General features: G+C 42.6%; 1 protein-coding gene across 1 annotated transcript in view; it reads left to right on the top strand.

Annotated features, from left to right (window-relative positions):
• The window catches only part of IL12RB2 (interleukin 12 receptor subunit beta 2), an 82,324-nt gene that overhangs the window by 4,528 nt on the left and 64,933 nt on the right, over positions 1 to 12,863 (top strand). Inside the window, exons 2-3 of the mRNA XM_059075952.2 lie at positions 6,081 to 6,192; positions 7,917 to 8,204. Coding sequence (XP_058931935.1) covers positions 6,117 to 6,192; positions 7,917 to 8,204 — 364 coding nt within the window. The 5' untranslated portion in view covers positions 6,081 to 6,116. The remainder of the gene's footprint in view (positions 1 to 6,080; positions 6,193 to 7,916; positions 8,205 to 12,863) is intronic.

Genomic DNA, 12,863 nt, shown 5'->3' with positions numbered 1-12,863 from the left:
CAAATGTCAGCTTTTGGGAGGGGGAAAGGAGCAGTAGGGCATGGTAATTATTGGCTAACCTTTGAGGTTCCTTCCTCCTCTGAGTTATTAAATCTTTGATAGCCAGGGTTAAGACTGCCTAACATATGACCTTTTACCTGGTCTAACAAAACATACAATTCCAATACTTGAAAGTCATAAACGATTTAGAAAAGAGATACAAAAGCTGGACCCAGAAGGGAAAATGGGATCTAGCCTCAGTGGAGTGCCTACGCTGTGCTAGGCATTCTCATGGGTCCATGACACTGGCATATTCATCCTCCCAGTAACTTTGTCTAGGTAGGTATTCCTGTACTCATTGCATGGATGAGGTAATGGCACCCTGACAGTTAACAGCACACAGTAGAACTGAGATTCACTAGATTCACTAGAGATTCAACTGAGATTCACTAGATTCACTGAGATTCTTTTCCACAATACCATGCCGCCCCTTGAGCTTACTATGGTGCTACAGAAGAAAAGTGATGTGGAAGTAGGAAGAGTTCTAGCCTACATGAAATTACCACCTGTGGTAAGGGTTTTTCCTAGCCTAGTCAAATATGGTTTTAGCTGCTTATTTTGTGTTTCTTCTTGGAGCAGTGGGGAAAGAGAGGTTCACTGACGGGGAATTGTTTCTGCCCTCCTGCCAGTTGCTTTATTTCTGGCTGGTCCCCGCCCCCCTCATTGAGATGTTGTTTTCACTGTCTGGAAATTGTCACCACTTGAGTGATGAGTCAGTGACATAGCACACTTTGATTTTCTGATTCCAGACAGAGTCGTAGTTTTAATATTGACCCTCCAGGCAAGCTATATGAAGGATGTTTACAGTTGATAGGAGGTTTCATTTTATTGGAAGATACCTCATTTACTTGAAGGTCTTTGGGTTTCTGAGTTTCTTATAAATGAAGCAGCTGTTTTACCTGGTCATTCAGAGAAAATGAGCATGTTTGTGTTTGAACCAATGTACTATATAAACTCAAATTTATTCTCTATTTTTCCTGTTTCATATATAGGTGTGTGTATATATCTATCATAATATACATATTTCACATATATACATTTTTAAAATTCTTATAATAACCAAGTAATGTTTTACTATTGAATATTTTACTATTTGGAGAATGTTATTGCTTCATAAGTTGCAAGGCACATTGAAAGATACCCTGTAGATATCCTTTGCAGTTAAGAAGCAGAAACCTATTTAATCCCTATATATCTGTTCATTCAGTTATCTTCTAATTCAATCCATAGTTTCCTTTATGCCAGAATATTCCAAGGCTTAATGAAAACTAACGAATTTTAAACTAAACTAAGGTAGCTACAATAAAAAAAGACTTATTAATGATGTTGCACACCATGTAGCAGAATGAGATTTAATGTACTTTTAATGTATTGTAGTTATATTAAACTAAACCAGAAGTAAAAAACAGAAAAACCATTTAAGTTGCATTCAGTTCAGCACATGCCTTTTATGTGCCACGGATTGTGGCCTCTGCCCATGAGGAACTTGCAAGCTAATGGAGGAGACAAGCAGATACCGAAAGAAATTAGTCCTATTTAATACAGCAGGTGCTAAGATAGGAGGATGCCAGGATGCTATGAAGATACTAGCAGGAGGCTTCAGTCTACCTGAAGACATCAATAAGGCTAAGATCTGGCTACTCTTTTCCATCTCTACTGCTACCACCGTGGTCTACATCACCATCATTTCCTACCTGGGCCTCCCCAGTTGCTTCCTAACTGGTCTGCTTGCTTCTACTCCAGCCTCCATACACAGAGCCAAGACTAGTTTTTCTGTCTGTTTGCTTTTGTATTTGTTTGTGTGTTTAATGTAATTCATATCTTGTGATACCCTAGTTAAAACCCAGTTAAATAAATAAATAAAACCTCTAAATATATACCAATGGTTTCCCATAGATTGGAGAGTAAAATCCAGGCTCCCTTCCATGGCAAACAAGCCCATGGTAGATCTGGCTCCTACATTCTTCTCAAATTTCATTTTATACCATTCTCCCCAGAGTCACTTTCCCCAGCTACCCTGACCTTATTTCTATGCCTCAACCACAGCAGGCGTGTTCCTTTGCCTCCAGGCTTTGCACTCAACATTTATTCTGTCAGGAAAAGTCTTTTTGAGTCTTCGTCTGGCCTGTGCCAATCTCAGCTCAAGTTTCACCTCCTAGAAACACCTTCATTGACTGGCTTCTCTCCTCCCTGGGTTCTCTCTCCCCTTAGCCTCTCTTATTCTTTCGTCATTATCTGAAGGTATCTGTTTGTTATTTATTTGTCTTTTGTCTACCTACTCCAGAATGTTGATTCCATGAGACCTAAAACCTTGTCTGTCTTTTTCTCCACTCTCTCCCAAGTCCTTGGCACATAGCAATGGCTAAATACATATTTGTTGAATAAATGACTGAATAGAAGGTGCCTGAGCTGAGTTGGGATGGATGAGTAAGACTGAGCCAATCTGGGGCTTCCCTGGTGGCACAGTGGTTAAGAATCCGCTTGCCAATGCAGGGGACACGGGTTCAAGCCCTAGTCCGGGAAGATCCCACATGCCGCAGAGCAACTAAGCCTGTGAGCCACAACTACTGAGCCTGCTCTCTAGAGCCCACGCACCTAGAGCCCATGCTCTGCAATAAGAGAAGCCACCGCATTGAGAAGCCCGCGCACCGCAGCAAAGAGTAGTCCCTGCTTGCCTCAACTAGAGAAAAGCCCGGGTGCAGCAACAAAGACCCAACACAGCCAAAAATAAAATAAATAAATTAAAAAATATATATACCATCACTTAAAAAAAGAAGACTTAACCAGTCTAAGAGCAGTGGAAAGGTAAGAGAATAGCATGAAAAAGACACAGAAGCATGTATTGGCATGGGATGTGCAGCTCAGTGTTATTAGACAATAGTGTCAACAGTGGTGGATGTGGCTGGTGATGATGACAGGAATTAGCTCACAGAAGCCATTGTGTGCCATGACCTGGGCCCTCATGATTTAGAGAGAGCAAAACTGTCGGATTTCAATTTAGATCAGTGTTTCTCAAACATTTTAAACCAAGACCCAGAGAATACATTTTACAGTATCTGTTAGCTGAGGGTCATCTCCAGATTTGAGGCACCACCTTCCTTGGCCCATAACCCCTTCCCTCTATCTTCAAAGGCAGCAGCACAGTCCTCCCTCCACAGCTCTCTGACCAACCCTTCTGCCTCCCTCACCCACTTTTAGGGACTCACATAATTAGATTGGGCCCATCTGGGTGTCCAGGATAATCGCCTCCCCTCAAGGTCCCTAACTTTAGTCACATCTCCAAAGTCCCTTTGTCGTGCAACATAATAGATTCACAGGTTCTGGGGATTAGGGCATGGACATCTTTGGTGGGCCACTATGCTGCCTACCACAGGGACGTTTATAGGGAATTTTCTATAGCCCCTCCATCCCTCCTGCTCTTCTCTCGTTCAATAAAGACTTATTGAGTACTCCTTCCCAATGCCACGTGCTCGCATATGGCAGTGAGCAAGACAGTCAATGTTCCTGCTCTCATGGTGGCTTAAATTCTAGCACAAAGGTAGATGACAAATAAGACAATTAAATAAATAGACAAGATAGTTACAGATTGTATCATGAAGTAAATAAGGTGATGAGTTGAAAGGAGATGGCCAAGACCACTTTGGCTGAGTGGTCAGGGAGGGGCTCTCTGAGGAAGTGACACATGATCTGAGGTCTGAAAGACGTAAGCCAGTCAGCCACTAAGAGCCAGGGGAAGAGGATTCTAGCAGAGGAAATGAAAAGTGCAGAGTTCCCGGAGCAGCAAAGGGCATGTCTTGTTCAAGGAACAGTCTGAAGGCCAGTGTGAATGAAGCAGAGCTGGCAAGGCAAAAACGTAGAGCAAATGATGGTGGCAAGATAGGAGAATGAAGCCATGCAGTGGCTGAGAGAGTCATGTATGGTAAGGACTTGGGATTTTTTTTCTAACAGCAATGGGGACCTGTTGACAGGTTTTAAATAGAAGTGATATGAAGCAGGTAACATAATCCGACTTATGTTTTTAAAAGGTAGTCAGCTATGTGAAAATGACTTAGAAAGGGGCAAAGAGGGATGGAGAGGCACATTAAGGAGCTGCTGCAGTCATCTAGGGGAGAGAGGACAGTGGTTTGGACTGGGGTGAGGATGGTAGAAATGGAGAGAAGTGGACTGATCTGTGATGTATTCAGGAGATAAAATTGACAGGACTTAGTGATGGTTTGGCTGTGGGGCATGAGAGAGGGGGTGGAATCGAGGATGACGTTTAGGTTTTTGAGCAATTCAGGGGATCAAAATGTTATTCACGGAGGTAGAAAAGGCTGGAGGAAGAACCAGTTTGGAGAAGGGAGACCAAAAATTCAACTTGAACATGTTAATATTGAGCAGTCTCTTAGATGTCCAAGAAGTGATGCCAAGGAGACATACGTATGAGACTAGAGCTCAGAGCAATGTCTGAGTTGAAGATAAGCATCGGAGAGTCTTTAGCATACAGATGGTATCTAGAGCCGGGTGACCAGATGAGATCCCTCGGGAGAGAGTAGAAATAGAGACAAAAATGTCTTGAGTACACTGAGGTCCTCCAAGACTTAACAGTCAGGAGGAGGAGGAAGAGCGACCGGAAAAGACTATTGAAAAGATGCTGATATTATCTGGGGGCTTCCCTGAGTGATGATTGGGTTAGAGGCAGAGGAGTCAAAAGAGCAAGTGGACACTTTCTAGAAGCGCACTAGCGCAGGACTGTTGTATCTCTAGCACTTAACACGGTGCCTGGCAGATGAAAGGTAACCATCACTGTTGAATGAATAAGTGAATTTTTCTGAGGCTCTCCAGTATGTTCTGGCCCATTTCTAGGTATGGGAATACGAGGTGAACATTTGCATTGGCTGGTTGCCAGTGGCCCAACATCACACAGCTTTTCAGCCTGCTTCATGAATTTCTGGCCCACCTTTAATAGAATTTAGGGATTTTCTAAAGCCATTCCTTAAGTTTAAACTTAGAAACAAACAGAAATCACCAGCTTGCATTTTCCAAATCATTCAAGATAAAAATACTCAGTAAAATAAATAAATAATGAATAAACAAGAAAACAAACGTAATTGAACTTCTATAGAAAACCCAAACAGCCCCCTAAGAACCTTTGGAATTCTTTTCTTACTGCCAAAAGGATCAATCTTTTACTAAATTCTTGGTTGGGGGGAGGTGTGGGGTTATAAGCCACTTTTTTTTTCACTGTTGTGGCCTCTCCCGTTGCGGAGCACGGGCTCCGGACGCACAGGCTCAGCGGCCATGGCTCACGGGCCCAGCCGCTCCGCGGCATGTGGAATCTTCCCGGACCGGGGCACGAACCCGTGTCCCCTGCACCAGTAGGCGAACTCTCAACCACTGCTCCACCAGGGAAGCCCTTGAGCCACTTTTTAATCTCCTGTTACTTCCAGAAGCACATAACTAGATCAGAAATTCTCACTACTGGAGTTTCCCTGGCGGTCCAGTGGCTAAGACTTCGCCTTCCAAAGCAGGGGGTGTGGGTTCCATCCCTGATCAGGGAGCTAAGATCCCACATGCCTTGCGGCCAAAAAACCAAAACATAAAACAGAAGCAATATTGTAACAAATTTAGTAAAAGACTTTAAATTTTAAAAATTAAAAAAAAAAAGAAAGAAATTCTCACTACTCCTGGAATTTAATACTACTGCGTTTGACTCTGATGATGCAGCCCTGTTTGGAAGAAAAAAGTTTTGTGTGAGACTGAAGCTCAGAAGGTTAAGTAATTTGCCCAATAGTCTCAAAGTATTTAAACCAGTTCTAAAGGACTCCAAAGGCCAGATCTCTTCCCCCACCCTTTGCTGACCCCAAGAAGCTTAAATGACATGGGGGTTAGAGGTGGCTAAGATTTTCAGTTTACTAGTTTTAAAGGTAAACTTCATTAAAAAAAAAAAAATCTTAACAGTGTAAAGAAAATTAAAGGGGCATTTTAAGCCCTCTGAATAGTATTGATTCTGGTATTTTCTGAAAGTATTTAACATGAATGAATTTGTCTTCTTTTACAAGGAAAAATACAGAGGTGTATTCCAGAGTTGACTGTTCATGGCACATACAGTTAATGGGTGCTCATTGGCACTTATTTTTATCATCATGTGGCTGTTAGTTAAAGCAAAAATAGGTAAGATATTTCTGTAATCTAATCTGTGGAGGGATTTTTGGTTTAAATTCTCAGTTATAGATGAAATATGCATTTGTGGTAAATGTTCTGGTAGTTGGTTTTTTGTAATCAATCTTCTGTCAAGTTTAAGTGGATAAGTCTGGTTCTATGTCTGTTACTAATATGTATTTTATTTCATTAATACTAATGATTAAGAGTCCAATGATATCTTTTCCTCTTAACTAAATGACTAGGTATCAAGCTAGGCATCATGAATGAATGTTTTACATTATAGTGCATTTTAACAGAGGGTATTCATGGATGGATTCAGCTCGGCTAAAAAAATAATGGCTGGCATTTTCTTTACTGTTTTTATTGGCATCTTATTTTTTACTTTCTAGCCCATTAGGATCAAGGAAACAGAAAACAAAAATATAAGTAAGATAAGAGAGAGAAAGAAACTTAGTTCTGAAAATAAAAATGGAAACTTTTCAGAATTCCCTTTTTTTTTTTTTTTTTTTTTTTTGCGGTATGCGGGCCTCTCACTGTTGTGGCCTCTCCCGTTGCGGAGCACAGGCTCCGGACACGCAGGCCTAGCGGCCATGGCTCACGGGCTTAGCTGCTCCATGGCATGTGGGATCTTCCCGGACCAGGGCACGAACCCGTGTCTCCTGCATTGGCAGGCGGATTCTCAACCACTGCGCCACCAGGGAAGCCCAGTATTTCCTTTATTTGATTTGAATAACTTTTTTACCAATTTGTTATGGTAGTTGATCCAAGCAATCTGATAATTACCAAAAAAGGCTTTCAGTGGAGGCTTTATATCACATCTAAAAATTCAAGGTGAGTCTATAATTCTGAGGTTTTTTTTCTTTTTTTCATCAGCAGTACTGAGTACTACCCCAAACTGCTAATTTCTGATTAGTTATCATATTTACATACACAAAGCCTCCTGGAGAGTAAGAATGACCTCTCTTTAAGAGTTTATTGTGGGACCTGGCATATAGAAAATAATATGGAGAACTCTTTTTAAAAGAAGAATACATTCATGTGATTTCATATTAGCTGTATTGGGCAATGGTTCATCCTACCTAGGGTCTTACATCTTGAAGGAATACCATGGTAAGACCTAATTTCCATCTTTGATGCAAACTACACATACAGAGCCCCTAAATATTTTCTCTTTGCTATAAAATAATAGATTACACATACTTTATACCTCTAATATAGCAAGAGAGGGAATTATTCCCAAATCTGCCCTTTAACATTTGTAATAGCTTTTTAAACATTTCTAATAGCTTGTTAATCATTTTGGTATGAGTATTGAAGTAAGTGTTATAAATCATAAATGGGGATGGAAACAAATGTGATTTATTCTGGGAAGTAATTTTTAGTAGTCTGGTGAATAATTTGCATATAAGAGAGATTGGTTTTTCCTAGAACTGTGCTCCTGAATGTTCCTCCAACCCTATTTTCTCACCACTTTCCTATTTATAGTTCTGGTTATAGTATTACTGTTTTGAGAAGGGTGTATATTTTAATTCAAATACAGTTAGACTTTAATACGGTTGCCTTCTCTCCTCATTGTGCTTCACCAATACAGCCAGAGCAATGTAGCTTATGTGTATTTCCATCGTTTGACAGGGCTAGTTTTATCCAGCTTTGGGGAATTACACAAACCCACCATCTTGCAATGGGTTTCTTATATGCCATCTTATGTCTTTTGCATTTGTGTCTTATTGCAGATGTGTGCAAGAGAGGGGATGTGACTGTGCAGCCTTCCCATGTAATTTCACTTGGGTCAGCTGTCAACATTTCGTGCTCTTTGAAGACCAAACAAGGCTGCTTGCAATCCTCCAGTTTTAACAAGTTAATCCTCTACAAGTTTGACAGAAGAATCTATTTTCAGCATGGTCACTCCCTCAGCTCACAAGTCACAGGTCTTCCCCTGGGTACAACCCTGTTTGTCTGCAAACTGGCCTGTAGTGGTAATGACGAGATTCGAATATGTGGGGCAGAGATCTCTGTTGGTGGTGAGCATTCCATCCTGAGTTCCTAAAAATTGGTGATCTTCTGGTATTTGTCATGATTACGCAGAAATCCAAGTAGAAGACAGTGTTCTTTCTTCTCCCACCACAAGGATATATTTAATCTTTTTTTAATATAAATTTATTTATTTATGGCTGCGTTGGGTCTTTGTTGCTGTGCGCGGCCTTTCTCTAGTTGTGGCCAGCAGGGGCTACTCTTTTTTGTGATGTGCGGGCTTCTCATTGCGGTGGCTACTCTTGTTGTGGAGCATGGGCTCTAGGCACGTGGGCTTCAGTAATAGTGGCACATGGGCTCAGTAGTTGTGGCACACGGGCTTAGTTGCTCCGTGGCACGTGGAATCTTCCTGGACCAGGGCTCGAACCTGTGTCCCCTGCATTGGCAGGCAGATTCTTAACCACTGCGCCACCAGGGAAGTCCCATATATATTTAATCTTGATAGTAACATGAGCACCTCAATGTAAGAAGTCCAGAAATCAACAAAACTGGGATCACATTTAGTAAGTCTCCTCTTCCTTCTCTTCTCTCTTTTCCACCCCTCTCCTCCCCTCTCTCTTTCTCTCCTCTTTTTGTCCATTAAGACCATTTACCTATTGCCCATGGGCTCCAATGGCAGGAAAATTGCTCTCCACAGCTGAGTCTTCATGCCTTCTTGACCTATGAGAATTGTTCAAAGCCACTGCCCCCTAAAAAGAAGAGAGATGTCTCTTTTGACTTATGCAGCCCAGGCTGATACCCAAGGCCGAGCACTTCTCTCTCTGACTTAATGCACAAAAAATAGTTCTTCCATCCACCTCACTCCTGACCACTGATTATCAGACTTAACAGAGGTTAAGAGAGAACTATCATCATACTTAGTATCTTTTCCTGGGTTTTCTAGAAAACTGCCTGAGACAAAACTGATGTGCTAAGACTTCATGGGGGGAGGGGAGTTGTACAGTTCTAGAGAAGCAAGAGTGAGGGCATGAACTAGGAAAGGAGCAGAGCAAACACGAGGTGGTTAAGTTACTGAGCTGGCCTTGGCATCAACAGAAGATACAGCTGGTTTCTTGGTCACTAGTGACATCCCCAGAAAGAACATATAGAAGTAGAGTGACAGGTGAGAGAATTAACAGTCTGCCATCGGTCAAAGTTCACCCACAGAGCACCAACTCCCCCGCACTGCTGGCTTGCACTGTGGGTCCCTCCACGCAGCCGTGGGGAGTAAGAACTAAGATGTCAGAGTTGGCGTCTGCAGCCTGAGCCACAGTGCACAGGGTGAGCCAACAGCACACCTTCCTGCAGCCTGTAGCCTGCAGCCTTAAAGGCCCAGCCCAGCAAGCCAGTGAGCATACATAGGCCCTGAGCGACCCCACGGCACTCTGTGCCTCTGTGGATTCAGGGAAGCTCCGAAGGGGCAGGTGAGAGGCATAAGAAGAGTGGGAGAAATTGCTGCAGTAGGCTGACTGACCAAGATGCAAGGATAGGGTCCCTCTCATAAAAAGAGTAATATAGAGCTCAATGAGACTCTTCAGGATAGAAAGAGTCTCTTTCCCTCTTCTAGGGAAGAGGCTTCCATCCTCTTCTCTGTGACCTATAAGGAGATGGTTGGTGCCAGGCGGTCTTCCTGGAGCTCAACCACAAGCACTGAGCAGAACCCCAAGCAAATGTCTAAGCAAATCATTTGTGGGTACGGAGGCATAAACTAGGTCCTGTACTCCTCTTCCAGATCAGGGGCTCCTGTTCACACCACTTATGGGTCACGTACTCTCAGCTCTGATAGCTGAGAGTGGTGTAGTAAAAGGTGCCTTGGCTTTGAATCTCAACACTGCCACTAGCAGTGGACTCTTAGACAATTTCAATTCTCTGAGCCTCAGTTTCTCCATCTGTATGATGAAGATACTAACACCTACCTCATAAGATGGTTGTAGTGATTAGATGACACCTTGTATGCAAAGTGCTTAATCTAGTACCGGTCACATAGGAGGCACTTAAGTGATGAGCGCTAGGGTTGCAGTTCCATCGGTTTTACTCTTTTCTTCATGTGTGCAGCATGCTGAGCGGCTGAGCATGTTTCACTTGAAGGGAAGTATAAGCATTGGTTTTAGACAAAATGAATTTTTTTCTTAAAAACACCATTAGTCCTCACCTCCCTTGTCCTCAGAACACCTGAATATTTCATCCAGGTAATTCTCCATCTTACAGACCAACATACCATATTGGTATCAGACATTCTCAGCCCTGTGATGTCAGTTCCAGGTGTCCACAGTGCTGCAGGTGTTTCCTTTTTTAGGGGGCTAACAATGGCCTTGAAAGTCAGTATCTTTGCAGATGTCCTTAAGCCATTCCATTCCATTTCCTATCTTTGCTCAGGTGCATGAGAGTGATTCAACCCCTTTTCATTTGTTTACTTTTCCACCCAGAGGTTGTGGATGCATCTGTGACAGTTTGCAGCATCAGGAGATCTAGGGAGATGGTGAGGAGTATCTGCCCCAGTGCAGCTCAGCTGGGCGACACTGCTGGAATGTTGCTTGTGCAGCGTGCTCAGGTGGTAACCACACTATCAAATGGCTGCTCTTTGAACAAGTTTAGCACCTTTGAGGTGAAGGACTGACTGGAAGCAACACCTTTTTCTGAGTATGGCTAGTCATTCCAAGAAAAGACACAATGAATGTCGGTTTCACCCAGTGTAGTAAGCTTAAACCTATCTAGTGAGGGAGTGAGCGGCCCATTTCCTTTTTTGTGATCAGCAGTAACCCATAGTACCATTGCATACTCTGAGCGGGCCTGTCATAAAGTGGACTGGCTCTTCAGAACTGGCAATGGGTAAATGGACTTTAAGCCTTCAACCAGTGCTCTACGTAACCTCAGAGGATTGGGCCACAAACTATTTAGACAATCAAGGAAATAAATGAAAGACAATAGATCCTTGCTTAGTTGTTTTCAATATATGTTTAGCTGTTGATATTTCTGAAAGCTGTTTTTCTAAGACTTTTTATTTCACATAGTAATTAGGGCTCTTAGTAATAACAAGCATAATACGCATAACGATTCATTACATGGTAAACCATTTTAATTTTCAGAGACTTTGATTTCTGACCTTTCCTTAGCATCAGCTATTATATATTTGTATTGAAGAGACTCACATCTGGTTTCTCCTGGGACAGACAGTCTCTGCCCAAACCAAGTCCTGGGCTGAAGTAGACACCTTGATTTCATGGTCCAGGGAACTCACACCGAGAAAGTTGACTTGATTTGTGGGTAAGAGCTGTGGTCTTTAAAATGAGATGTTCTGCAGACTTTTAGGAGTAAAGGTGAGGGTGAGACTAACTTTTTCATTAAGCAAAAGTGCAAAGTACTTTATCTCATTTGGTCATCAAAAGACCGTATGAAGCTTTAGAATAATGATGGTGGTTTGAACACATGCATTTACTTTCATTCCTTGTGAAATAAAGCCAAGATGCAGTAAAAAAAAAAAAGTTTTCTAGAGGCACAAACCCTAAAGGACAAAAGGAATGGGAGGGGAGACACAGCAACAAAGTTTTGGAAGCTGGAAAACAGGTGGGCCAGTGATAATTAGCTTAGCCTACAGCTGGCAATGAGAAACTTCAAGATGCAACCTGATTTAATGCAGAAGCTCCCACCCCAGACAGACAGAAATTGATGATACCATATACTGCTGGGAGTGAGGGTAGCAGTGGGGATAAAAATGGGAGATTTTGATTGAAAAATCTATTTAAAAAACAGATTCTCAGATTCCCTTCCCAATTTCATGTATCCAGTTACTTGCTGCTTTTCTACACTGGCAGAGCCCTGGAGGCCTGGTATCAGAGGGCCACTGAACTAGTTTCAGCCCATTCAGTTGAGATTTGTAGTACATACTGAAAAACGGATGAAAAGGACATTGGCATATAGCTCCCTTCAGACCTGTACCCTCCTCCTGGCAGATTAGAAAATCCTTTTCTGGAAATCAGACCAGGCTAAGAGGAAATGTCTAAAATTATTTGCAATAGAGGTTCCTAAGAAACCCTAGTCAGATCACCCTGGAGTGAAACCCAGAGTCAACAAATGTCCCTCAACTGACATACCCACAGAGCTCCAATCTATAATGTAGCATTCCCCCTCCTATATATGAGTAATAATATAAGGATCCGGGAATTTCCTGGTAGCCCAGTGGTTAGGACTCAGCGCTTTCACTGCCAAGGGCCTGGGTTCAATCCCTGGTTGGGGAACTAAGATCCCACAAGCCACACAGGGTGGCCAAAAAGAAAAAAATAAAACAAAACAAAGAAAACAAGGATCTGAGGAAAATGCCTAACATGGAGAACAGAAACCAAAACAAACATGTGGAACAAAGCATAGAAGCAAAGTGGAAGAAACAGATGTATTCAGGGAGAAGAAATGTTAAGAAACAAAATCTATCCTTGATACACTTAGGAATTAAGAGCAAATATTGCATGTAGAACAAAAATAGGATGCTATAAAAAGGAAATATTCAGGGCTTCCCTGGTGGCGCAGTGGTCGAGAGTCCGCCTGTCGATGCAGGGAACACGGGTTCGTGCCCCGGTCCGGGAAGATCCCACATGCCGCGGAGCGGCTGGGCCCGTGAGTCATGGCCGCTGAACCTGTGCGTCCGGAGCCCGTGCTCCGCAACGGGAGAGGCCACA

The sequence above is a fragment of the Kogia breviceps genome, chromosome 1, assembly GCF_026419965.1.
Source record: "Kogia breviceps isolate mKogBre1 chromosome 1, mKogBre1 haplotype 1, whole genome shotgun sequence".
Lineage (NCBI taxonomy): Eukaryota > Metazoa > Chordata > Mammalia > Artiodactyla > Physeteridae > Kogia > Kogia breviceps.
Note: the sequence above shows the minus strand (reverse complement) of the source record. Positions and strands in the feature narration are given on the sequence as shown.